This window comes from Equus przewalskii, chromosome 3 (genome assembly GCF_037783145.1).
Source record: "Equus przewalskii isolate Varuska chromosome 3, EquPr2, whole genome shotgun sequence".
Lineage (NCBI taxonomy): Eukaryota > Metazoa > Chordata > Mammalia > Perissodactyla > Equidae > Equus > Equus przewalskii.
The window spans coordinates 32554493-32581738 of NC_091833.1; the positions used below are offsets into that span (position 1 = coordinate 32554493).

At 55.1% G+C, this 27246-nt stretch overlaps 1 protein-coding gene, 1 long non-coding RNA gene and 1 pseudogene across 2 annotated transcripts in view; 1 reads left to right on the forward strand and 2 right to left on the reverse strand.

Moving 5' to 3' along the window:
* Positions 1-6268, reverse strand: part of C3H16orf74 (chromosome 3 C16orf74 homolog) — a 32980-nt gene extending 26712 nt beyond the window's left edge. The window contains exons 1-2 of the mRNA XM_070613526.1: positions 6208-6268; positions 5619-5924 (exon numbers count right to left, since the gene is read on the reverse strand). Of these exons, the coding sequence (XP_070469627.1) occupies positions 5619-5924; positions 6208-6268 (367 nt within the window). The remainder of the gene's footprint in view (positions 1-5618; positions 5925-6207) is intronic.
* Positions 6269-6840: 572 nt separating this feature from the next.
* Positions 6841-9128, reverse strand: LOC139082238 (uncharacterized). The gene is made up of 3 exons (XR_011538040.1): positions 9029-9128; positions 8670-8786; positions 6841-7692 (listed from the first exon to the last, which is right to left on the reverse strand). It is a non-coding gene; the product is annotated as an uncharacterized lncRNA (long non-coding RNA).
* A 3827-nt stretch (positions 9129-12955) lies between these two features.
* Positions 12956-14702, forward strand: LOC103566026 (Y-box-binding protein 1 pseudogene; annotated as a pseudogene).
* The last annotated feature ends 12544 nt before the right edge of the window (positions 14703-27246 follow it).

Sequence of the window (27246 nt, forward strand, 5' to 3'; positions counted from 1 at the left end):
TTACGCGGTGCCAGGAGCACCACCCCAGAAGAGCTGTCCTGAATCGATAGGTTTTGTCCCCAAAGCTGTCTTGTACTTTAAAAATACCCATCTCAAAACACCCAGGGAAAGAAGGAAGGAAGGAAAGAAGGAGAGAAAGAGAAAAAAGAGGACAAGGCCCTGGATTCAGGGGACACTGGGGGACAAGAAGCTGCGCCCTGGTCAGGTAAACGCCACATCCAGGGGTCATGTCCACATATAGCAATTCCATTTCAGGTTTCCAAAATTCCCAAATGGAGAGTCGTCACACACTGACTTTTCTTATCCCAACACACGATGCTATAACTCTCGGCCCCATGCTCCCACCTCCCGACAGGGACAGAACAAAGGCAGTAGGCCCGGGAGTGGCCGAAGGAACAAGGAAGAATCAGGAGTCCGGAGGAGCTGTGTGACCTTTGGCAGGTCATTGCCTTCTCTGAGTCTGAGGTGGTGAAGCGCTGCCCTGCCAGGATCCGTGTCCTCATCTGTAAAACAGACATCCTGCCCCCAGCCTCCAGGACAGGGCCTGGGACAGCGATCACCGTCATCATCATCACTGTCACTGCCGTAGCATCCCCACTGAGTGCTCCTGTGAGGGTACTGCATTTGAAGACTCCCAGGAGCCCCCCTACAACATGGTTCCCGATTTGTGTGGCCTGCTGGATGGGAGGAAGCGCTCTCAGGGGATTCACTCGGGAGCATGGACACAGCCCACCCACGCCACTCCCTCTGCCATCAGGGCTGCCAGGTGGGTGGGGGCCAGGCCCCTGCAAAGAGCTGAGGCTTTATGGGAGAGGGCCCCCCGAGAATGGGATGAGATGTTGGAAAGGAGGAATTAAAGCAGGATTCTGCCTCCGTCTCAACAGAGCCCCCCTGTGGGGAGTGGGGCTGCTTTTCCCTGAAACGTCATCGTCAGGGGCATCACGACAGTCACAGCGGACAGGCGTCTCGCTGATGTTTTAAGAGGCCCAGCCCTGGGCGGATTTCACTATAAAAACGACTCCACCGACCCCCAGCAATGCCAAGAGAGAAGCATTATTGCCACCGTGTGGCACAGAGGAGGGAACAGAGCCCCACATGGTCAAGCGCCAGGAAGCTGCAGCTCTGGGAGGCCCAAGCTGACGCCTGGGCCCGCCGCGCCACGCCGCTTTGGGGCTGTACCATTCCACACGCCTCGGTTCTAGACTGTTTGGACCTGTCACAAGCAAAGATGCACATTTTTCTAATGAGCAAATAAAGACGTAGTGGGAGGAAAGAAAACACCGAATGGGGGGGTGGGCTTAGCTCGGCAAGATGGCAGGAGCGCAGTCGGCCCACGAGCGCTGCTGGCTTAGGGGTAAACGGTCTCTCTCCTTCACACATTTGCAGGAGTGTGAAAAACGTCCCTTTCATCATGAATTGGGCTCTGTTTATGTCCCCTTTGAAATATCAGATTGTTAATTATTTGCACAACAGCTTGAAGCAGAACAGGTTCTCTCTTGCAAGCAGGCATGAAAATCTCTCTACCACCAAATGGCCACAACAGGACCCTCTCTGGGGACAAGGATGGGCAATGATAAAAACTTTTTTTTTTTTTGGTGAGGAAGATTGTCAGAGCTGACATCTGTGTCGATCTTTCTGTTTTGTATGAGGGACGCCACCACAGCGTGGCTTGATGACCAGGGTGTAGGTCCTCACCCAGGATCTGAACCCATGAACCCTGGGCCACCAAGGCAGAGTGCACAAACTTAACCACTATGCCACCAGGCCAGTCCCTAAAACTTCCTTCTTGTTGCAAGGATCCACCCCCTCCTCTGAGCGGTGGCCCAATAGACAGATGTCTGCCACTCTGCACACAAAACAGTGCTCTCTAAACCCATGAGCATCTCCAGAAGAAAGGACAAGCTTGCCTGCCATTGTTTTTACAGCCTTGCAGACAGGAGCCACAGACTACCAGCCCACAGCAGCAAGTGCTCGCCAGCAAACCTTCCACGGGTTTTCAATGCAAAAAGAAAAGTAAACGAATGTGTTCTTTACACAGAGTAAAGCGTAATTAAGATGTAACACTGCCTGCCGCAGACAGAGGACCACTCCCGGAGGGACCCTGCTTCTAGAACTCTGGCTCCAAAGTCAGCTGATTCCCTTCGGGTACGACTACTGTGGCTCACGGAGGTTGGTTCCAGAGTGTGAGAAAAACCTTTCCTGGAGTGAATCACGCAAATCTAGAGCTGGAAGTGGCCGTGGACAGGCTGCCAGATAAAGTACAGGATGCCTAATTACTGCATGGGACAGATTTAGGCTAAAAATTATTCATCATTTATCTGCAATTCAAATTTAACCGGGCGTCCTGTATTTTTATTTGCTAAATCTGGCTGTCTTATTTCTAACACCTGGTTTCCCAGATGAGGGCAAGGAGGACCAGAGAGGGAAAGTGAGTGAAAGGCAGTCAAGCTAGAAGTCTGATCTTGGTCCCTGGAGAGCCACCTTCCAGAGGAAATCAGAATAACCCCGTGGACGTCCTGACTCACCATGGGACCTCGCCTCACCTCCCTAACAAGACCTCACTTGAGGACCGAGGAGAGGGCAGGGGCAAGAACCACAGCTGAGGAATGTGACAGTTTGCTGAGGTGGGTGGACCCACAAGAACGGATAGAATCAGGTTCCCCTCCCGGCTGGCGGAGTCTGGGCACGCTCTCTGAGCCCCAGTGCAAACACAGGGAGGAAGGTACAAACGGGCGGGCCAGCCGGGCTCCTAGGAGGCACGTGGCACATCTTGGTTTTCTTCCTTCTTTAGAAAAGGCACTCTCTTTTAGCAACAGGATTAGAATTCCTGCAATTCCAGCCCAAGGGACTGTGCTGGGAACAGATGTGACAAGCATTAACACGCCTCCCATCCTGGGACAGAGTGCAAACAGGAGCATCTCCCTTGCTTTAGCTCACGGACTGGTGGGAGCCTGCGAGCTGCTCTCGGGGAGGCCAGGCAGCTGCCTGGTCCACAGCGGCTCTCAAACCGGAAGCGAAAGAGGATGGGGCCTGGGGAGGGGTAGGGCGCCCACTGAAATCCCCACCTGCTTCTCTGTCCCCAGGCAGGGTCTTGGGCCACCTGGGGTCCAGCCCTGGCCTCGCACAGATTGGCCATGTAACTTCGAGCAAAATCCTTGCCCACTGCCCGCTCTGTGCCTCTGTGTGATCAAGCTCAACGCTTATGATTTGTGTACCTTTCCGAACATATATGTCAATAAAAACGTTCGTTTAAAAATAAGGGGAGGGGCCGGCCTAGTGGCGCAGCAGTTAAGTGTGCACATTCCGCTTCTCAGTGGCTTGGGGTTTGCTGGTTGGGATCCTGGGTGCGGACATGGCACCGCTCATCAAGCCATGCTGAGGCGGCGTCCCACATGCCACAGCTGGAGGGACCCACAACTAAAATATACAGCTATGTACTGGGGGGATTTGGGGAGAAAAAAAAAAAGAAAAAATTCTTAAAAAGTAAAAAAATAAGGGGAGGGGCCGGCCCGGTGGCGCAGTGGTTAAGCGCACACGTTCCGCTTCTCAATGGCCCGGGGTTCACCAGTTCGGATCCCGGGTGCGGACATGGCACTGCTTGGCAAAAAGCCATGCTGTGGTAGGCATCCCACATATAAAGTAGAGCAAGATGAGCACGGATATTAGCTCAGGGCCAGTCTTCCTCAGCAAAAAGAGGAGGATTGGCAGCAGTTAGCTCAGGGCTAATCTTCCTCAAATAAATAAATAAATAAATAAATAAGGGGAATGCTATTAGAAGTCGGGTTAATGGTTAATTAACCACAGAGTTAGTTAAGAAATATGCAATTGTTTTTACAGCAGCCTTGAAGGCAGGAGCCACAAACTAGGAGCCCACGGCAGTGAGAGCTCGCCAGCTCACCCCCTGCAGGTTTCCAAAGCAAAAGGAAAAGTCAACTAATATGTCCTTTGCACCAAAGAAAAAGTGCGATGTCCTACTACCTGTGAGAGACACAGACGCACCCACCGGCTGCAAGGCGGTTTCTGGGGAAGTTCCGTTTCCTGATCTGAGTGTGCCCTTCTGATGCGGACATCTTAGTGTTGTACATTATACCTTAATATGTTAACGGGGGAGGCACTTGGTGGTTTGGGAGGCCTGGCCTAGCCTCTGCTGTGATCAAGAGCAACGCACTCTGAGGGCTAGGGGTTCAAGGCCTGGCCTTGCCACTGACCGCGCCGTGACCTTGGGTCGGTCGCCTCACCTTTACCAGCTTCTGTGTCCTCCTCTGTAGAATGGGGATAACAGCAGCATGTGGTCAGAGGATGAAAACAGACAGCGCAGGTGGTGGGCATCAGCCCCGAGTGCAGGCTCTGGCACGCCACGAGGGCTCCACAAGCTCAGTGTCACTGCTCTCTTCCATGTCCACCGAGGAGAAGCGCCCATGTCCTCTCAAAGGTGCTCTCACCTGGGGCTCAGGGCCCCCCAGGCCGCACCCCGCCAGCAAGGGAGGGGCTTCCAGGTGGAGGAGATTAGGCAGGCCGGGCTCTCAGCCTCCTTGCGGCTGGCAGACGGATTAAGTCTTTCCATAAATACACCACCTCCCTTCCTCCCTCCCATCCAGAGGAATGAGTCCCCACGGCTGGGGACACAGAACCCAAGGTGGGTGTGGCCTGGACAGGTAAGGGGAGACAGGTGAGGGGGTGTTTTCTGGAGTTAACCCAGCCAGGGACAGGAGCTCCCCAAGTGCCCGCGGGGGCTGGGCAGGAAACCAGAACCTGCCAACCCAGGTGAGCCTCTCTGAGCCTCAGTTTCCTCATCTGTCAGATGGAGTGTTAGTCTCACAAAGGAGGCACTATCTCAGAGGTGCCTTCACCGCTGCCTTTCAATTCCTCTTCCTCCCTCGTCCTCCGAGATTCTCAGCTTGCACAAACTTCTCTCGGTTCCATCAGCCTAACAGCCAGGGGAGTCGGAGAGAAGTCCCCGCCGCCCGGACCCCGCCCACCCGCGGAGCTGCGGGTCCTCCTTTTCATGAGCGCCTCCCCCCAGTTCCGCTGAGCTCAGCCGGCCAGGAGAAGTCACGCGTGCGTTCACACTGGTCGCCCTTTGCGGTTTGCAAACCTGCTTTGATGCCCTGGGAGCGAAGGGGGCCCCTAAGTGAGGCGGTTCATAAATAATATATTTTGAAATACTCGATAGAGGGGAAATGGTTCCTCTCGAGGCCTCCTGCCCCCACCCCCGGCCGGGCTCCTTTCCAGCTTTCAGGAATGGCGCTCCGGGCCGTTCCCAAGGAGCTCGTGACAGCGTGGGGCGTCCGTTGGAGAGTGGGGTACCAGAGGCTTCCACGCGCCGGGACACACCCACACCCGCCCGGTGTGAGTTGCAACAGGGCCAGAGAGGGCCCCAACTTTCCCCAAGCCCGCAGCTCCGCAGAAAAGTCTGCGAGAAGTCGGGGGGACGCCTGGGCCCGCGAGGGTCCCTCGCCGCCCCTGCCCTGCCCGGGGCGCGCCCCTCGCGCCGCGGGAGATGCGGGGTGTGGACACCGCTCTGCCGGGCTGCGGTCTCGGAAGCGCGGCGTCTTCTGGAAGGGGCGGTGGGCAGTGCCGCGCCGGCCACCGGGGCGCGCGCGGCGCGGGGCACTCACCGCTTTCTGGTGGGCTCACTGCGGAGCCGCGCCCCGGGCGCGCGGGGCCCTCCCGGGCGCGGGTGGCGGCGGCGGCCGGGTTCGGGGGGCCGCGGCGGCTAACCTGCAGGAGAGAGCAGCGGGGGTCATGGCCCGGGCCGGCAGTGCGCCGGGTCCCGCTCCGCCCCGGCCGGCGCTCGGCCGCCGCCGCCGCGCGCACGCCTCCCGCCGCCCCCGCCCCGGCCCCTCGGGGGCGGTGCCCGCCGCAGCCCCGCCCCGCCCACGGGCGCCGGATTGCACCGGCCGGGCGCCGCCTCCCCGGGGAGCCTGCCAGGGGCGCGCCCGGCGCCCGCCCCTCCGGCCTCGCGGACTGCTCCGGCCCGCCTCAGTTTCCTCTTGCTTGGCCCGGGAGGGGGTGGGAGGGACATGGGGAAAGTTTGGGCTGAGGCCCAGAGGCTCTCCGCGCGCCCCTCCCCGCGGCTGGGTGCCAGGCTCCCTGTGGCCTTGCACCCCAGCCCTGCGTGGTGAAAAAGGGGGCGGCGTTCCTCCATAGCCGGTGGCCCAGCTGCGGAAAGGGGAAGCCAGAAGTGGGAGGCTCCACTCTTGTCACCATCCCCAAGCTCCCAGCCCTGCGCTGGCCCTGGGGACACTTTAGCAATGCGGCCCCCCATCGTGATCAAAGGGCAGCTTCCCAGGAATTAGAGTCTGGCCCTTGCGTTTTCTGCAATGCTTTTGCACCCCACTTCTGGAGGTGGACCTGGGGGTGCAGCCCAAGAGGGCGTGTTAAGACTTGCCTCCTGGCCTGCTGGCCGGTTTTGGGTGTTTGATGCCGCCCCGCTGGGAGTAATTCCCCAGCTCCCCACGCTGTGGGTGCAGAGGCCTTTTATCCAGATGGGTGTGCTAGGAGGCCTCCCACGGGGAGGAGGGCCCTGCAGGCACCGGCCCAGCTTGCCGAGAGGAACAAAAGCAATCCCCGACAAGTGTTTTTCATGTCACTGTCACAAGCCTGTCATGCCAGCTCCATCTTACAAGCCCAATGCCTCCACACCCTGTGCTCTGTCTCCTTCCTGAGGCTTAGAAGGGGAAACTGAGTCACAGAGCAAGACAATGACGCTCCCTTGGTGAATGCAGGAAAGAACTGAGTTACAGGAAATAGAGTCAGCGTCCCAGCTGTGTTCTCCCTTTGAGTCATCCCTAAAAATATGGCAATCTTTTGGTTCCCCTGACCATATTAAGTCCAGAGTGACAGGCAGGAAATGTATTATGAAGCCCCAAAATAGAAGGACAGAAGGGGGCAGGAAGTACCAATCCCCTCCACCACCTGGGGACGGCAGGTAGGCTGCGAGGGACCCCTCTCCTTGTTCCTCCCTGAGGGAACCATGGGGCCGGGCTGCTCCGAATCATCTCTATAACGGTGACAGCAGAGGTGTGGGGAGGCCCCCAGGGATGGTAGGCACAGCCACCCACATTCTTGTTCCAGAAGGGTAAAGGTAAAGAAGCCTTGAGCAGGCAGAAGGCTTGGCGCTGGTTGTCAGATCAGCCAGTCTCTGGGCCCCGGTTTCCACAAGGAGAAATGGGGATTCCATTCATTTCAGCAAACGCTCTTTGAGCACCGACTCTGTGCCAGGCACCGGGTATCAGAGTGGACAGGAAAACTAGCCCCGACTGGACTCCAGCCGTGCACATGGCCAGTGTCTCCACCGGCTCAGCACGGCCCTCTGAGGGAGCTGGTTGTCCTCTCGTTTCCCAGCTGTGGGGCCCACAGCACAGGGAGGTCGCAGGTCACCCAGCCGGTGAGCGCTGCCTTCTGACCTCTGTCCTCCCTTGTCTCCACTCCTGGGCAATCCTGCTCCAAGCCTGGGGAGCCGCCAGTTCCTGGAGAGTCTGGGGCAACTGAGCGCCGCGGGAGGGGACGGGCGCTGAGGAGAGCGGGCCCAGGAGGATGCGATCTCCCAACTGTCAAGGGTTGAGATGAGGCGTGGAAAGAATGCAGCTCCACATTCTTCCTCTCCTAGGAAGCTCGAGCTGGGTGAGAACCGCTACATATGTTCCAATGGTGCCCAGCCCCGGTGGCATGCCTCGCTCGCCAGGGGAGCTCAACAAATAATAAATAAAAAAGAATAAAGTCAACACACAGGCCCGGGCTCACCCCAGGGATCCTGACCAAATTGGTCCAGGTAGGGCCCAGGTGTGCGTGTTTTGTAAAAATTCCCAGGGGACGTTCGTCGGCTGCTACCACAGGGACCCTAGTCCCCAGCGGTTGGAAGACTAGAGACTTAAGAGATGAATTAACCTAAAGCGGTGCCTGAACCCTGTACAGATCCTAATTGGAACAAATGCCACCATGACAAGATATCTGTGAGATAAGAGCGGCACACTGAATACAGTCTGGGCGTTAGATAATATTAAGAACTTATTACTAATTTTAACAGATGCAGGAGCGGGATGACTGTGTTTTTTAAAGCCCTTATCTGTCAGTGAGACACCTGGAAAAGTATGAGTCAATTAGTCTGAAGAATAGCTTTCCTTTAAGAGATTCCAGGAAGGAGCCGCCCTGGTGGCGTGGTGGTGAAGTTTGCATTCTCTGCTTTGGCGGCCTGGGGTTTGCGGCCCGGATCCCGGGCGCCAACCTACGCACCGCTCATCAAGCCATTCTGTGGCGGCATCCCACGTACAAAATAGAGGAAGATTGACATGGATGTTAGCTCAGGGCCAATCTTCCTCACCAGAAAAAAAAAGAGTCTGGGAAAATAAAAAGGTGGCGGAGGGAGGGTAGGGAGTAGAGATGGAACAATAATGGAAAAAGGTTGGTAATTGTTGAAGTTAAACGATGGGTATGTGGAGGTCCTTTATAGTGTTCTCTCTACTTTGGTAAGTGTTTGAAATTTTTCAAAATAAAAAGGGTTTTCTTAAAAAAGAGAATGTGTGCCCACTTGGACAGTTTCCCTGGCAGCCAGGTGAGGTGCCCGCCCCAAGGAATTTGGTCATGGTTGTGGGTGGGGGCAGGTAGTGGGAAGCTAGTGGGAGGGACCCCATGGGCTCTGGGAGGAGAGGTGGGCTCAGGGGGCTTACCTCGTATCACCCACTGGAAGCAGGTACAGCAGTTAAAGATGGCCTTGAACCCACAGATCCTGCAGGCTAAGCTGGGGCCGCAGCCCCACGCCTGCCTGTGACCAGAGTCACCTGGAGCTGTGGGAAAAGGCAGGTGCTGGAGGTGGGGGTTCCTTAGGTGTGGGCTCAGGGGTGAGGGGTGGTGAAGTCAGGCCCCTGACACCTGTCCCCCACAGCTCTCCCTTCTCAGCCCGAGACCCCTTGGTCTTCAGAGGGAGAGTAATTAGAGCCTTTCCACCCCCTCCTCCGGGATTAATGGCTTGGAGAGCAACTTCCTGTGCCTGATTCCACAGGAGTCCCAGCCTCCACCGACTGCCTACCACTTGCCAGGCTCCGGTCGAGGCTCTGCGAACACAGCAGGGGGACGAGACAGTTGAAACCCTTTGCCCCTTGCGGCTGTTAGAGTCCAAGTGCTGGGGCGGGGGGAGGGGAAAAAAACGGAATAGAGGCTGTGAGGGGTGGGGGTGGGGCTGAGATTTCAGACAAGCGGCAGGAGGAGGCTCTTTGAGAAGGCGGCCTTTGAGTAAGGCCCTGATGGGAGCGGGGAGCCGAGTGGTACCAGGAGGAAACGCTTGCTGTACGGGTTCTGGGCTCGGGTGCGGCCCTAGGAGGGCACAGTCGTAGGATGCTCCCTCCCCTGAAATGTCCCTTCTTCTCCCCGACCCTTGCCCAGTCGACTCCTCCTGACTCTCAGAGCTCTGAGCAGATGTCCCTTGGCAGGTCTGGAACCGCACCTGGTATCCCACAGCCTGCCAACGACTGAAGGTCTGTCCCCTCACCAGCAGGCGACCCCCTGAGGGTGGGGACCAGGTCCGCACTGCTGGCCGCGGTGTCCTCGGCATGCGGTGTGGGCCCTAGCACAGGGCAGGCACTCTGGACGTACTGGCAGCCCCAGTGGGGGTCTGAGCGAGTGAACGAGGGACTTCGAGTCCTCAGAAGTTTTCCAGGGACCAGGGGACCAGACGCCCTCCTAGTAAAGAAGCAGATGCTGGAGCCCACTCCCGGAGGAAGCCATCTGCCAAATGCCAAACCGCCAAAGTGGCGGAGTTGCCAGGGGGAGCTGAAGGGGGAGGGCGTGTCTGGGCCGTCACTGTGCCCAGAAACAGGGGGGCTCTGTCTGCTCAGACCCGCCTGTTTGTGCCCCTTCTCAGTCGCCACAAAGTGGTAGCATGGATGATGAGAGTGGTGGTGGCTCCACCGGGCCGCCCCAGGAGAGGGGACCAGAGGAAGCCAAGGGGAGGGCAGGGCTGTGACAATTGTTGGTGGCAGGTGTGGTTGCCCTGCACGCTTCCTGGTCCTGGAAGGATGTCAGGGCAGGCCTAAGGCTCACCGGGGGCCAAGGGCTGGCTGAAGATCACCCTAGCTCAGGATGGCCGGTGAACAGGAGTGCCTGGGAGCCCCCAGCGGTGGCAGGAGGGTGGGAGACCAGGGGTCCCGACAGACTGGCCTCCTAGCAGACGCACATGGGTCTGAGAAGCCTTGGGTCTTCCTGGTCACTGTGGAACGATCTCCCCATGCGCTGGGAGCACCACCCAGTCACAGGCGGCTTTGGAGGGATTGGGGCCCAGAGGGGCTCTGCCTGGTTCCACAAGGTGCCATGGAGGGTGGGGAGCAGGGCTAGTGGGGGCAAGATCTTTTCATTCCCAACTCCCCAAGCCCCACCAGCAGTTAATTCCCTATTTGAGGCATGTCTGTGAAATTCAGTTTCAAATTCAACAATCGTTGATCGAGCACAGTGGTACAAAGACGGCTGCAAATTCTTGGTCTCTCTCCTCACTGAGAGGAAAGGCTTTATTTCCCCGCTCTGTGAATCTGGGGCCCTGTAGCTGCAGGAAACTAATGGAATGCAGCAGAGGCGACCAAGCCTGAAGGAGCCCTGGTGGCTTCTGCCTCCTCCGTCCTGGAGCCCTTCTCTTGAGAAGGCTTCCTCTTGGAACCCAACCACCATGCTGAGAGACACCTGTGCCGTGGTGTAGACTGCCTGGCAGCGCACCAGCTAAGCTTCCAGCTGGCGCCCAGCTCCACCCGCCCATCATGTGTGAGCCAGATTGGACATCCGGCCCAGGCAAGTCCCCAGCAGGTGACAGCAGCCCCAGCTGGTGTCATGAGCTGCCCAAGAACCGCCTGTCTGAGCCCAGACAGCCCACAGCAGTGGGAGAAAATACAAAATGGCTGCTATTTTTTTTAAGCCACTGAATTTTGGGATGTTTTGTTACCCAGCAACAGATAGCTGACACAAGCACCTACTATGTGCTAAGGACGGATGAGTTCTGAGTTATCACTTCCTTTAAGCTTTGTTTTAATTTGCTCTGATCAGATTTATGAACTGTTCCAAATGTCCAGAAAAGCATAGAGTGTGAGAAAATGTGCAGTACATATTCACCAGCCAACTGTAACAAACGAACACTGGCTGTCTTTTTTTCCCTAAGAAATTCGTTGTTACAGATATTCGAAGCTGTGTGTGTACCCCTCCCCAATGCCATTCTCTTCCCTCCCTCCCCATCCTGACGTTGGGCTTGACCCTCCCCAGTGTGTTCGCAGGTCTGCTGTACACCTGGCCCCACAGACTGTCTATAGTCTTGGTTAGTCTCCATAGCGACCTTGCCAGGCGGTAGGCATTGGCATCCCATTTTACAGATGGGGAAACTGGGGCTCAGAGAGGTGAAGTGGCTTAGGCCAAGGACGCCTGGCTGGAAAGGGGCAGGGCTGGCCTCTCTCGCCAGGACCCACCGACACGGAGTGGGTGGCAGGAGTCAGAAGCAGGTGGTTCCTTTCTTCCTGGGGAAATTTTGTGCACATGTGTGTGTGTGCCCACACTCGCACTGCAGGATTTCGGAAGTGTGGGCCACAGGAATGAAGTGGTGTGACGCCTGGGATTTATTCAGTGATGGGAGTGTGGATGAGGCTGGCCCTGCGCTGCTTATTGTTGGAGCTGGGGGATGGGTAGGTGGGATTGGTTGTGCTATTTTCTCTCCAAAGATATGTTTGAGAATTGCCTTCATAAAAGTTAAAGAAGAAACAGGTCCTGGGGAGATGGGCCACGGGAGCATGGGAGTGAGGCCGGCCACACAGGCGGGACACCCCAATCATTGTGGGCCTGTCTGCCCATCACCGAGAGCCACGGACTCGCCCTGCAGCTCCGGTGGCCATCAGAAGGGGCCACAGGGGCTTAACCCCGCCTGAGGGAGGCTGACCCACCCCCTCCTCACACCCCAGGCTGGCTGTGGTCCCGTCCTCAGCTGATGAGGCTCCCGTCTCTGCGTCCCCTGCCTGGCCCGGGGCCTGGCACACGTTGGTCTGGCGAGGGCTGTCGACTGGAGAGTAGGAGACAGCGTCTGCCTGAGCTGGCGGGATCAGTGGAGTGAGTTGCGCTCCGCCTTCCGCCGGCATCGGTGGGAGGGAGGCAGCAGGTCCGGAACCCCCAACCCGGCTTGATGCCTCAGCAAGCCCCCTCCAAGGTGGTGAGACCTTAGGCAAGTCACTCAGCCTTTCTGAGTCCCAGTTTTTCACCCTAACATGGGGTGAGGAGCACAAGCCCAGACAGCTGAAGGCGGGACCGAAATAGAGAGTGCGCATGAATTCCCTGTGACTTCGAGAGAACCAGACAGAGCACAGCCAATGCTCGTTTTCAGCTAAGTACCAGACACACCCTGTTTTAAGTACTGACTTTACATGGCCTTCTGAGGCAGGTGCTGCTATTACCCCCTCGTATAGATGAGGTGACTGACGCCTGAAGAGGTGCTGTCACTGACCCCGGGTCTCAGCCTGGTGGGTGACAGAGCCTGGGTACTTTGCTGCCTGTCAATGAACGCTGTTGATGGGAGTCAGGTGAGAATGCAGCAATCCCCCCCACGGCGCGAATCAGGGCTGCCCAAGCGTGCAGGAGACGGCAGATCTGGAACAGCCCCTCAAAAGCCCAGGCCGTCTCAGCAGCAGAAACAGCAGCACCCGCCAACGGACGGAAAGTCACGAGAGCCAGTGGCCACTTCAGTAAAATTAACAACTTCAAAAGACACCATTAAGAAAATGAAAAGCGAAGCTGCAGACCGAGAGAGCACATTTGCAAATCATTTATCTGATAGGGGACTGCGTACATCCAGAACTTAGAACTCATTGGCAAGTAGGCACATAACCCAATTAAAAAATTAAATTTAAATTTAAAAAATTAAATTAAAAAAATTAGATATTTTACCAAAGAAGATACACAAATGGTCAAGAAGCACATGAAAAGAAGCTCCATATCATTAGTCGTGAGGGAAATGCAAATCGAAAGCTCACTGAAATGCCACTTCACATCCATTAGGATGGCTGGAATTTTTTTAAAAAAGGAAAATAACAAATGTTGGTGAAGATGTGGAGAAATTCTTATATTACTGCTGGCAATGTAAAAAGGATGCAGCCACTCTGGAAAATAGTTTGGCAGATTCTTAAAAAGTTAAACGTTTAGAGTTCGATCGGTAGCGGGAGCGGAGAGCGGACCCCAGAGAGCCCTGAGCAGCCCCACCGCCGCCGCCGGCCTAGTTACCATCACACCCCGGGAGGAGCCGCAGCTGCCGCAGCCGGCCCCAGTCACCAGCACCGCAACCATGAGCAGCGAGGCCGAGACCCAGCAGCCGCCCGCCGCACCCCCCTCCACCGCCCCCGCCCTCGCCCCCGCCCTCCGCGCTGCCGACACCAAGCCCGGCACCACGGGCAGTGGCGCAGGGAGCGGCGGCCCGGGCAGCCTCACATCGGCGGCGCCTGCCGGCGGGGACAAGAAGGTCATCTCAACGAAGGTTTTGGGAACAGTAAAATGGTCCAATGTAAGAAACGGATATGGTTTCATCAACAGGAATGACACCAAGGAAGATGTATTTGTACACCAGACTGCCATAAAGAAGAATAACCCCAGGAAGTACCTTCGCAGTGTAGGAGATGGAGAGACTGTGGAGTTTGATGTTGTTGAAGGAGAAAAGGGTGCGGAGTCGGCAAATGTTACAGGTCCTGGTGGAGTTCCAGTGCAAGGCAGTAAATATGCAGCAGACCGTAACCATTATAGACGCTGTCCACGTCGCAGGGGTCCTCCACGCAATTACCAGCAGAATTACCAGAATAGTGAGAGAGGGGAAAAGAATGAGGGATCGGAGAGCGCTCCCGAAGGCCAGGCCCAACAGCGCCGGCCCTACCGCAGGCAACGGTTCCCACCTTACTACATGCGGAGACCCTATGGGCGTCGACCACAGTATTCCAACCCTCCTGTGCAAGGAGAAGTGATGGAGGGTGCTGACAACCAGGGTGCAGGAGAACAAGGTAGACCAGTGAGGCAGAATATGTATCCGGGTTATAGACCACGATTCCGCAGGGGCCCTCCTGGCCAAAGACAGCCCAGAGAGGATGGCAATGAAGAAGATAAGGAAATTCAAGGCGATGAGACCCACGGTCAGCAGCCACCTCAACGTCGGTACCGCCGCAACTTCAATTACTGACGCAGATGCCCAGAAAACCCTAAACCACAAGATGGCAAAGAGACAAAAGCAGCCGATCCACCAGCTGAGAATTCGTCCGCTCCCCAGGCTGAGCAGGGCGGGGCTGAGTAAGTGCCGGCTTACCATCTCTGCCATCGTCCGGTTTAGTCATCCAACAAGAAGAAATGAATATGAAATTCCAGCAATAAGAAATGAACAAAAGATTGGAGCTGAAGACCTTAAGTGCTTGCTTTTGGCCTGTTGACCAGATAAGGAGAGAACTATCTGCATTATCTATGCAGCGTGGGGTTTTTAGTATTTTTACCTAAAGATGTCTCTTTTTGGTAATGACAACTGTGTTTTTTTTTTTTTTAAAAAGCCTGGTTTTTCTCAATACACCTTTAAAGGTTTTTAAATTGTTTCATATCTGGTCAAGTTGAGATTTTTAAGAACCTCATTTTTAATTTGTAATAAAAGTTTACAACTTGATTTTTTCAAAAAAGTCAACAAACTGCAAGCCCCTGTTAATAAAGGTCTTAAAAAAAAAAAAGTTAAACGTTTATTGACCATACAATCCATCAATTCCACTTCTAGGTACCCATCCAAGAGAAACGAAAACATATGTCCCTACAAAGCCTTGTACACGAGTGTTCGCAGAAGCATGATTCACAACAGTGAAAAGGTGGAAACAACCCAGATGTCCATCCTGGTGATGGACAACAAGTTGTGGTCCATCCATACCATGGAATATTACTGAGCCGTAAGAAGGAATGAAGCCCCGACACGCTACGACGTGGATGCACCTCAAAACCGTCATGCAGAACGCAGGAAGCCAGACATGAGAGGCCACAGATGGTCTGATTCCATGTAGAGGAAACGTCCAGAACAGGCAAATGTATGGAGAAACAGAAAGCAGATTGGTGGTTGCCAGGGGTCGGGGCTGGGAATAAGGAGAGGCTGCAGATGGGCAGAGGGATCTGTAAATTTGCTAAAAATTCTTGAATTGTGCACTTAAAACAGGTGACTTTTATGGTATGCAAGTTACACCTCATTAAAGCTGTAACACGACCACCACCACCACAGCTGCCACGTTAACACCTCCGAGGGGCAGCCACCTGAGCCGAGGCAGGAAGAGGCAGCTCCCCCAGGGACGCACCGGCCAGGTGACAAGGTGACCTGCGGAGGAGTCCCAGCAGCAGCCCGAGGGCTGGCTCTGCAGCAGAAAGAGAGGAGGAGCCTGGGGGCCTCAAGGAGGGGCCCGCCCACCTGCAGAGAGGAGCCAGCGGGGCAGAAGGCGGCCCTCCGACAGGACGGGCAGGAGCCGTGCGGAAAGAGGAAGGAAGACCAAAAGCAGAAGCGGCTGGAGCAGAGAGGAGGTGAAAGTGAGGAGGGGAGGCAGGCGATGATAGAAGGGAAGAAACAGCGTGGCCCCAGAGCGGCGGAGGGCTGCCCGGAAGATGCGGGTGAGGAGGGGCCCACTCTGACAGCCCAGGGCCCGTGCGTTAGGGGCACGAGTGGGAGCAGGAATCACGTCACGTGTTTCTCGGCCCACACTTGTGATGGGGAGAACTGGAGCAGTCATTCGCTCATCCATTCATTCATTCATGACTTCCTGAGCATCTCTCACGGGCCTGCACTCTGTCAGGTGCTGGCAGTTTGGGGACAGACAAGCACAGCCCTGCCTCATGTAGTCCACAGGCCAGTGGGGCAGGGAACCCTGATACGTATGATGGCAAGCACGATGGGGGCTACAGGAGCAAAGTTCAGGGGTGGAAGGGGAAGATGGCAGGGCTTGGGGACAAGGCAGGAAGGCATCCCTGAGGGACGATGGCAGGAAGAGAGTAACAGCAAGGTGGCCCTGCCTTGAAGGCCCGCTGGAGGCCCTGGGAAGGAGCTGAGGGCATGAGGGCAGCATGAGCGTTGGCCTGGGGTCCGAGGCGGCCAGACCAGCAGGCCCCTGGGGTCGTGTTCAGGAGTCTGGACTCTGTAACCATGGCAGGAGCTGGTCTTCGAGGCGTGTTCAGCAGGGAAGTGGCCAGATCGGAGAGGCAGCTGAAAGATGGCTCCACTCTGCTGAGGGGAGGGGTGGCTTGAGGGGGCGGGCAGGGAAAGCAGTAAGGGGCTGGGGGGGTCTGCACCAGGAGGTGGGAGTGCCTTGTTCTGTGGGGTCTCCGTGAGCCTATAAAATTGTCCCAGAGCTGGAAAAAAAAAACAATAGAAAACCAAAAAAGATCGCTCTGCAAGCAAAGCTCTTTACCTCCTGAATTGGAAAGATCTCCACGTGAAGAAGCCGAGCGCAGAAGAGGGAAGGACGGTTCACCCCTCTGGTGAAGAAGGGAGAAGGGCCTGGCTCTGCATTGGCTTGTGACTACACATGCAGAATCTCTGGAGCTTCCATCAGAAAGCAGTTCTGCTGGCCGCCGTGGGGAGGGCCTGGGGGGGAGGGTCTGGGGCCGGGCAGGGCCGCGGGAGACAGTGCTCCACCCCTTTGAAACCTGACACGGTTGGTCGAGGAGGGGCCCCCTCTGACAGCCCAGGGCACCCGTGAGAGCAGGACTCAAATCACGTGTTTCCCAGCCCATTGACGCTCCATCCCTTTATCCCTTTGAAACTTGAATGAGGAGAATGGATTCCCCAGTCCAAGAGTTAAGTGAAGAAAAAAAAAAAAAATCCATGGGTTCTAAACTATAGAGAAAACTACAAACTAGAAACTAGTAAGAGTTGACTTAAGACATCGAAATGTTATTCGTTGTTAAATTGAGTCTTCACAGAAGTTTCAGGAAGTTTGAAACGTCACAAGCGTTCGAGTCTGTGCGATTGCTGAGCGCTCACAGCCAACTTTAAATTACATTAGTTGCGTATAGCCAAATAACGCCAAATGCAAAATTATAAGAACTATTTTAAAAAATATTCCAGAACCAGTGGTGTTTAATGGTGGGTGTGTGGGGGATTTTCCATCTGTCTTCTGGGCTCTGGGGTGGGACCTCCCAGGGCAGGAGATTTGGGGGCCTCACCCGGGGCTGGGGTTGAGGTGGTGGGTGTGGAGAGATGGGGGAGGTCCTGAGAGGTGGGGGGCGGAAGCGGGGACAGGATCTGCGGCCTGTGGGATGTGATGGGGCAGAGGAATTGATGATGGCTCCTTGTCTAGGGCCTCCTTCAGCCCTGGGGTGACATGTTGCTTGTTGAATTAATTTTGATCTTGCCAAATTCTGGGAAATAGCATATCATGAGCCATCTTGCTGAGAAGGCAATTGGCACTTTGTCATCTGCCGGGAATTTGTGGCTTTTGAAAAGGCATTCCTGTTCATATAGCAACATATTCTTATAAGGACAGTAGTGCCATTGACTTGAGGGCATGTCTGGGGACCTCACCTGTCCACGCCCAAAAGCTCTGTGCCGCTTCCGCCCAGGGGTCAGAGGTGGGACCTGGTCCAAACCCGGGCCCTTACTTTACGTACACCTGGATAAGTGTGGCCTTTCCAGCTCAGCTGAGAAGTCATTTCGAAGGGGCTCTAATGGGCCACAGCGAGAGTGAGGTCACGGAAGGGTGCAGAAGGCAGATGCTCTGATACAGCAAGAAGCGCGAGCTGATGACGCCAGGTAGCAGAGAAAAAGAATGAAGACCACGAAAAGCAGACCGAAGACCCAGAAAGTGCGGCTGGCTGTTGGTGGAGGGACAGCCCTCCATGCTCAACAGTGCCTGAGGGTGTTGCTGTTCAACCTTCTACCCTCGTACCTAATGGTCACATTTGTCAGAGAAAAGGATAATTGCCATTGTTAAACATTTCCCACCTAAAACCATTAAAATATGTTTAAGCATTGTGCCTAAAGGAGTAAAACTCATGGGGCCAGCCCGGTGGCACAGTGGTTAAGTTTGCACGTTCTGCTTCGGTGGCCCGGGGTTTGCCGGTTCGGATCCCGGGTGCAGCATGGCACTGCTTGGCACGTCATGCTGTGGTAGGCATCCCATGTATAAAGTAGAGGAAGATGGGCACGGATGTTAGCTCAGGGCCAGTCTTCCTCAGCAAAAAGAGGAGGATTGGCAGCAGATGTTAGCTCAGGGCTACTCTTCCTCAAAAAAAAAAAAAAAAAAAAAAAGGAGTAAAATTCAGTTACCCAAAACTTCTACTTAAGTGAAATATTTCTCCCCAAAGATTCCAGATGGGTAAGACTTCTGGGAAGAGAGGGGAATTGCCTGACCGTCAGACCGGGGTCCCCATCTGCTCAGAGGTCACTCAGCAGAGCTGTGAGCTAGAAGCTTAGAGCTCTTTTCTCAAGGCCCGCCTGGCTCGGCCGATCCACTGGCAGCTTCAAAGTTAACCTTTCTTCACATCAAAGCGGGCGCCGTGGCGTGCAGGGCCTGGGCGCCGCGCCCGGGGGCCGAGCGCAGCTTTGGCATTCTCTTCCGTGAGGCCTTGGGCAGGCAGAGAGGCTGGCCCACAGCCCTCTACAGCGTGGTCCTGGTTTCCTGTGGGCTTTGGAGGAACGTACAGGGGACAATGCCAGCAGGGTGGGGGTGTCACACGCATTGGCTGGGAGAGGGCTGAGGGTGCTCACCAGACCCCTGATAAACGAAGGGCAAGCAATAGGACATATTGGAGTCTATGAGGAAGCCATTTGACGTAAACCTAATTCGGCCTGACCTTGTTTTTCCAAAAGGGCCTGACGTGGCTGTGGCTGTTGAGCACGCACTGTGTATCTGCTTTAAGCATTTGCTGTGTCCCAAAGATGAGAACAAATGCCCTTCAGATAAAGATGTAACTTCCCCCACATTGGTGTTTCCTTGAGGATAAGCATCTCTCCCTAGGCTGGGAACTGATTGCTGCGCCCACCCTGTGACCACCCAGCTCAAGACAGCAGACCTGCCACCCTGCTGTGTCCATCAGTCGCTGTGCCTGCAGGGCAGTCTGGTGACTGTCGTAAAAGGGACATTCCAATCATGTGTCATACATGCTCTTTGGGGTACTAAGCACTCTGTCCACCCCACCTCTCAGGTGTGTTTCCTTCCTTGGGGAAGGAAGGCCCTGCGCTAGTCCTCAGATCTGGCTTGTAGGAAACTCACCCTCATTTTGATTTACAGACTGGTTATGGATTATTTGTGTCGACACTCCAAAGGGGCCTGAGCTTTCCTGCAGGACGTTGTTCCCCTGGTCAATGTGGGGCTTTCCCTGAGGCCTTACTCGGGGCAAGGCTGGCTCGGCAGATAGCAAGTCTGCCCTGCACAGGTGGCCAGCTTCCTCGCCCACTCCCTCGCTCCTTCAGGGGCAGGAGGAGAAAGGAGGAAGGGAGGGCGTCAGGGTTCTCATGAAAGGGCCCAGCCTCCCTGTGCAGTCTGAGAAGACCAGGGGTGGGTCCAGAGGGGACTAGCATACACCATGGTTCTCCCGTTCTCAAGTGTCTGGTCGGTCACTCATTCATTCATCAAACTCCCCACCACAAGGGCATCCGCCACAAGGCATCAGCCTGGCAAAGTCTAGGGCTGTGCCATCCAATATAAATCTGATTCAAGCCACAGGTGCCATTTGTGATTTCCTAGTAGCCTTGTTAAAAAAGGAAAAAGAAATAGGCAAAACTCATTTTAATAGCATATTTCATTTGACCTAATTTATCCAAAAATTATCATTTCAACATGTAATAAATATAAAATTTATTAATCCGATAGTTTACATTCCTTCTTTTCCTGCTAAGTCTTCCAAAGCTGGTGTGTATTTTACACCTAGAGCGCACCTCGAATGGGACCAGACACATTTCAAGTCCTCAGGAGCCGCGCGTGGCTGCTGGCTGCCGTATCAGACAGCACAGATCTCAAGATGCAAAAAATAGTAACACCAGACCCGTCATGGAGGGGATCACTGCCCAGTGCGGGGACAGACATGTAAATAGCTGATTATGTAAATCAGAGCTTGGTAAGAGCCACAGGATGCAAGAACAGAGATGGCCTGTCTAGAGTCTCCTGAGTGGGCTCAGGAGACTGGGTTTCTGCTCCTTGCATTGTCACTTGGCAGCCACGCACGGCGCCTGGCCAGCTGAAGATGAGGACGAGCATTTAACCAATGAACCATGAGGAGATGCCACTCCATGGCCACCGGACTGAAAACCTGAAAGTGCCAGTCCTGGCCAGAGAGCTGAGAATGCTGTTCCATGCTTGTGGGGTGGAAATGGGTAACTCTTGGAGGGCAACTTGGGGGCACCTGGGGAGGCTCGTGCTCTGCTCCCCAGCCACTCTACTGAAGGGTCTGTGTGCCAGGAAACACGCACACGTGAGCATGAGGAGGCAGGCCTGGGGTGTTCCGTCTAGCACTGCATGTAAACTTGCAAAGTTGGAAATGCTCTGACCGTTGGTCAGAAGAATGACAGACAATCTGGCAGATTATCATGACCTATTCATTCAGTGGAGGACCACACAGCAGCCAGTGTGAATGAACTAGATCTATGAGCATCCTCATGGGAAGTACTCAAAAACATCTCGAGTGGGAGAAAAGCAAAATTGTACGGCATGACATCGATCGGAACTTTGAAAAAGACAAAGCAGTGTATAAATATACATGATAACTACAAAGGTGCATAATAACGCCCTAGGACTATCTGGGAGGGATGCCCACCAGCTTCAGAGGGGTCGCTGCTTCTGGGAAGAGGAGAGAAAAGGTAGGATGGGAGAGGAGGACAAAGGGGGTCTTAACTCAACATATCATCTCTTAAAAAATTCAGCAAATACCACAAAAGGTTAATATATGTTAGGTTCATGAGTGTGTGTTCAGGTATTCTCTGTAATTTTCTATACTTGAAATATTTCATAATCAAAAATCAAACCCCTCTGAATTGAAGATATGAATTAATGAATGGCCTAGAGAAAGTCATCTATCCTCTCTGCACTTTCGCTTCCACATCTGAGAGACGGGATAATGGTACCTACGTAAGTGGGTTGATGTGGAGAAGAAAGGTGGCTGCTTTTTCATGGCCAGCGTCTGGAAATAGAAGCCATGAGTCACTAACAGTCATGAATGTTTATGAGGGCTTCCTATGAGCCCAACACGAGTGAACGGACTCAATGACAATAAGTATGAAAGGTAGGCCTCTTTAGACCCATTTTATAGATGTGGACACTGAGGCAGAGTGGGTAAGGAAGTTGCCCAGCTGGTCAGTGGTGGGACCGGGATTTGAGCTCAGCCAGCCAGATTCAGAACTGGCTTTTTTACCCCCTTCCGTACACTGCCTCTAATCGTGCTGGTGCTCTTTCCTTTTCCAGAGCGGGAAATTGTTTTTCAAGTCTGTAGGTGCCAGCGCTCGGGGCCCCGGCTGGTACCTGGAGAGGCAGGTGGTGCCCACTCTGGCTGTGGACGGCTCCCGGCCGAGCCGTGGTGTCAGCCCCTCTCTCGGCATGGACAAGCCTTTCTGGAAGACCAAAGTGGTGCTCAGTGACCTTGAGGGGCCCCCAGGAACCTCATGTTCAATCAGCTTATTAAATGCTGCTGAGGACATTGCCACCAGTAGTCCCATCTTTATGTCTCCCAGCTATAAAAATATTCCACAGGGTGGGAGTCTGCAATGAAAGGGGGGATTCTGAGTCCTAGATCCACCCACAAGCTGTCCCAGGACCCCGGAGAGCAGCTCACCTCCCTGGAAGCCTCCGGCTGCCTTAGCTGGGGAGTGAAGGGGGTTGCGGCTCCCTGCAGCCCTAAAGACAAAACCCAAACTCTCAGAAACTCTCTCCTGGGCAGCGGGCTCCACTCTCCCAGCAAACGGATGGTGCCCCAGGTGAACGCCGTCTCCCCCGGGCACTGCCAGCCGACAGGGAAGAAAACGAACTTCCTTTCCACATGCCATTTAATTTCAATATCTCATGTGATTTAAATCGGAACGGCTCACACTGAAGTGTGGTTTGGTGCAGTGTGGGGAGAAGCTCCGGCATTTCTTTCTCTAGTATTAACTTCTATAATCTTTACATTAAAAAAACCCAGGAGTGTATATGACTTCTGCTCTAAGAAGATAAAGATACAGTTTAAAAAATTCAGGGGAAGAGGTAGAGGAAAGGGTTTGGCACAGGGTGGGCACACGGAAGGTGGTGTTAAATACTGAGAGAAGCTGAAGGGAAAGGACCGAGAGAGAGGGCTCCTGAGCAAGCCTTGGACAGGTCTGAAGACAGCAGGGGGACCAGGCTGCCCCCCCTTACCTCTAGGAGAAGAGATCAGTGGCCGCCTTGCGTCTCAGGCTGGGGACACTTGCTCGCTCTTCTGGGGTGGCCATCTGGGCTGTGCTGCTCCCTGTCCTCTCCTGGCCCGGCTCTCCTCTGACTCTGCCCATTCAGACTAATTGCCTGGTCTTTGCAGAGAAGGGAAATTATCTTTAAGCTCAGGCCTTCCAATTGCCCTCGTGGCTTTCGGAAGCTTACTCTGTGCCATTAATCCCCGGCTCACGTCCCCACTTTCTGGCCTCGAGGTTAGAGGGATGGACCAACCGGAACCCACGCAGAAGACAGAATCCCACGTGGCGAAGGGAATCCAAACCACAATGGGGAGGAGGAAAGAGAGGGAGGACGTGCCCATTTCCAAAAGGCTCTCCTTGGCGGCTGTGAGATTCTTGTCGGGGGGGGGCCTATGGGATGACACTAAGGTCAGTGGAGGGACTTTCAGGAAATGGTTTATGTATAGCAGAAGGGGAAATTTCTGGCAATCCGAACCAGGGTGAGCTTCCTCTTGACCCAGTGAGTTCTGTGAGTGTGGGTGTGCCAGGCATGGCTGGTCACCCAGCTGGGTTTACTGGGATGGAGGTTTCCAGTCTCTGGTGTTCTCTTGTGTGACCCTCCTTGTGAACAGGCCATCTGTGACCTCGGCTCTCTGAGCAGGCGGGATTTCAAGGAGGAACAGCAGAGAGCAGCCCCCAGAGCACAGCAGGATGGGGGCGCCCATCACAATGGTGGGGGGAGGGGTTGTGCTCCAGCGAAGCCCACGTCAGATGCCAGACAGGCAGCCCCGGGGCAAGAAAGCAACCCTGATCCTGGCCTGGGGCTGATAAGAACTGAGTCAGGCACGGCAAGTTTCACTCAGACCCGTGGAACCCACCCGAACCATTCACCGACACCAGTTCTGGGAGGGGAAGATGAGGCTCACCAAGGCAGAGGGCAGACTGCCTCTTCCCAGCATGTCCCCAGGCTGCAACTCAGCTTCCGGGCCTTTTGGGGTCAAATGAAAGCATCGTTAAAAGGCTCAACTCCGATCCCCTCAGGAGTGAGGAATGTTCCTGGAATTAAAGCTGGCGTGGAGCCTGGGAGGCGGAGGAAGTGGAGTCCGGCGCAGGGGTCCCGGCGTGTTCTGGGCTGGCCAGAGCCCAAAACCCCACACCCATGCCGAGAAATGCAGCTGTCCCCCGAGGGGGAGAAGCCCAAGGCTCGGCTTCTGTAGCGGATCAGGCTGAGAGGGAGCAGAACTCTGTGTCCCGCTGCCTCCATGGCCAGCCCGGCCTCTGCCCTTTATCACTGCTCTGACCACCGCGGATGTCCACGCCACTGTGCTATAACAGGGCAGTTCTAAGGGACAGGAGCTGGAGGCTCCTGTCTAAGCGAGGGAGCCCCAGGGTGCAGCTGGGAGCCGGGAGGGAAATGGCCATGGTGGCAGTTTTGCCAGACTTGTCCTGATTTCTACAGTTCTGTGGTCACCACATGCATCGGGGCACGCAGGACATTCCCAGCTCCAGCCCAGCCCAGCTGCTCCTCTTGGTCCTCTGCTTAAGTGGGCAGGGTGCAGTGAGGGTGGGCTGTCACCTGCACCAGCTAAGGCCAGAAAGGACTGCCCACCTCTAAGCTCAGCCTCTTCAGTCCTGTGGCGGAGGGCACCCACCCTCAGCCAGGAGTCAAGTCCCTGCCCCGGAGCCCCGGGCCAGCAGCTTGGGGCTAAGCTTGAGCATCACTGTCGGCCTGGCCAACCCACCCAACTTGCTAATTGGTGACTGCCCACACTCCCTGGCCAGGGGCACGCCTGGAGGAAGGAGGCCCCGCAGTGCCGGGGTTGCCTATCCTGCCAGAGCCTGGGTTGGTAGGTGGTCAGGCCTGTCCATCTGGGTGGGCCATGTCCCCGGGAAAGGCCCTGTGGCCTCACCTCCTCTTCTTTGATTGACTGGGGAAGCTTTGCCTGCCCCAGGGCACTGGAAGCTTCTGGCTGGTGAAATCTAAGTGTGCCACCACGAAACTGAAATTGTGGTTCTCCTGGCCCTGGGAGGGGCGGAGGCTGGGGGAGGTGGATAGCGAATCCTAGTTGAGGGAGCCTGGCGAAGCCGTCCCCCTGGGGGTGGAGAGGCGAGCTGTGATGCGGTGGGACCCGGCACCCAGTTGTCAGCCCGTGGTGCTCCTTCCCCGGTGACTCAGCAAACTGGACAGTCACGGCTGGACCGTCTGGGGTGGGGGGAGGTCTTGCCCCAGCTGACAGCTCCCTGCAGAGCAGGGACAATAAGGGACAAGATTTATTCAGCTGCAGGCTTAGTCGGACACCTTCAGTCTCCCACCCCAATAAACCAGAGCACGAGACACCAAGCCCGGCTCTGTGAGAGGAGCCCGTCAGAGATGCGCGTTTTCCCTGCAGCGTGTTTCCGGGGGTCTGGGGGTCTACTTTTGACAGGTGCCCCCCATGTGGTTCAGCAAGCTGGAACCTTTGCTGGCAGTTTCACAAGAGATATTCGGCCTGGTGGGAGGGAGGGAGGGGTGTGTTCTCAAATCCCGAACTTTCTCTTAACACGGGAAGACTTGGTCACCGGCACAGAGGAGGGACATCTGGCACAAAGGGACACTTCCTTTTCCTTGATTCACTCGGATACCCCTTCCCTTCCTAAACGGTCGCCTGCCCTGTGGAGCCCGTGCAGGCAGCACCCACCACATCTGACACGGGGGCCCTGCCTGGTCTGGACATTCAGGTACGTGAGACATCAGAGGTGGGAACAGAAACGACACACACGTCAGCTGAAACCCTGGCCCAACGCCTGGGGCTGACGGTTCTCGAACCCGCTGCCAGGCTCTTCCACCACCCAACCCCTGCTCCACCGTGGAGCTGCAGGGAACCAGCGGGGCACAGCACAGGCCCACTCGAACTTCCAGGGGCTGGTCATGCCCTGCCACTCGAGTCCTGGCTGTTCCGTCTCCCTGATGCTCAGGAGGGAAGCCCGCCCAGGATGCTTCTCTCTGCTGGAGGCTTCCCTCCTCCCCAGGGAACCCCCGTAGGCGTTTCACCTAGAACTCCAGCACCTTCCTGTTTGCGAGCCTGTTCTGGCATTCATTACACTGAAGAGCCAGTTGGCAGGGCCTGTGGGTCATTCTTCTCTGTGCCTTCTACTGCCCCAAACACAGTGTCCAAAGGGCTGAACCATGGAAGGATAGCTGGGTTAGAGGCTGCAAACGAGCAGCGGTGGGGGATGGGGGGAGCTCCCAGCACCCACCCCCGATCTTCCAGCAGGCGCAGGGGAGGGAGGGGTCCACAGAAGAGTGTCTGGGGCGGTGCCCTCATGAGGCTTCTCCCAGCGGTGGGCTGCCTGGGAGACACGTTTGGGAAGGGAGCCAACGACCTCTTGATGAAAACAGAACACTATTCAGGTAAGGCCTAACTTGCTTTGGTCCCGGTTTCTCTCCATCTGCTTTACTCCATTGGTCCCCATACCAAAATGCACTCCTTTCTTCTCTGCTTCCAGCCTGCCTCCCTTGCCTAGGCTCAGTCCTGCCTCGGTTTCCCTCTGCCCAGAAGCCAGTGGCCTGTGGCTGCATCTGCAGGTGCACCAGCCCACGTGGATGACTGCACTCCTGTAATTATGGAGAACACCCTCCCTCCCGGACGAGGCCTGGACGCACAGTGCCCTTCTCCCAGGGCCCCAGCCTTGCAGAGCCTGCTCATAAAGGCCTGCGAGGTCTCCGGGACAGCTGAGGAGCCTTTCGAGAACTGCCTCTTGGCACAGAAGTAATTTAGCAGAGAGCTTAGCTGGCTGCAGGGGGCCACCATTTTATCAGCAGGATCTGCAAATGGCTTTGAGCTCCTCAGAAGGCAGGTGCTGACTAAATTCCAGGTATTATAGGTGATTAGCAGAACAATTCCACTCTGGAGGCTTTAGCTCTGAGCTGCAGGGCCAGGCCAGGTGGGAGGCCAGCATGGTGGAGGTGGCAGGGGACATCGATAGCAGCCCTCCTTAAAGTCTTGCAGATGGAAACAGCCTAAGGAGGCCAGGAGAAGCCCACCGCTGAGGTCCTCAAGCCAAGAGTTGCTGCTCTCTCTTCGCCTCGGCCAGGTATTAAAGCCGAGAGTCTGAGAACGCCCTGTTCCAGCACCAGGGAACTGTGGGGGCTGTGCTTTCTCTGGATGCATCTGACATTGAGCCGCGGTTCGTGAATTGTTCCGGGTAGCCAGGATATTTGAAGTGTGCGCACATCGAGGATTGTGCTTCCTGACATTTTCTTCCCATAACAAGATGGACTCTCATACTTTCAACTTGCTTCTCCTTGATGACATTAGTTGAGCACATTTTCAGATGCTTATTGGCCATCTGGAGACCTTCTTTTGGGAAGTGCCTGATCGACTGGGTTGTCTGCCTTTTAAACAAAATTGGCTGGTCATTTTTAACATATTTGGATAGATGCATTGGACAGAAGTCTTTTGTTGGCTAATTGTATTATAAATATCGTCTCCCACTCTGCGACTTCCCTTTTCACTGTCCTAATTGTGTTTTTTAATGAACAAAAGCTCTTGATTTTAATGTAGTACCATTGATCATTTCTGTGTGTCCTTTTTTTTTTTTAAAGATTTTATTTTTCGTTCTTCTCCCAAAGCCCCCTGGTATCAAGTTGTGTATTTTTAGTTGTGGGTCCTTCTAGTTGTGGCATGTGGGATGCCACCTCTGCGTGGCTTGATGAGCGGTGCCATGTCCACGCCCAGGATTCGAACCGGTGAAACCCTCGGCCGCCAAAGCAGAGCGCGTGAACTTAATCACTCAGCCACGGGGCCGGCCCCTCTTTGTGTCCTGTTTAAAAATCTTTGCCAGGCCCAAAGTCATGAGAATATTCTCCTGTTATTTTCTGGAAGCTATATATATATATATATATATATATATTTTCTGGAAGCTTCTGATAT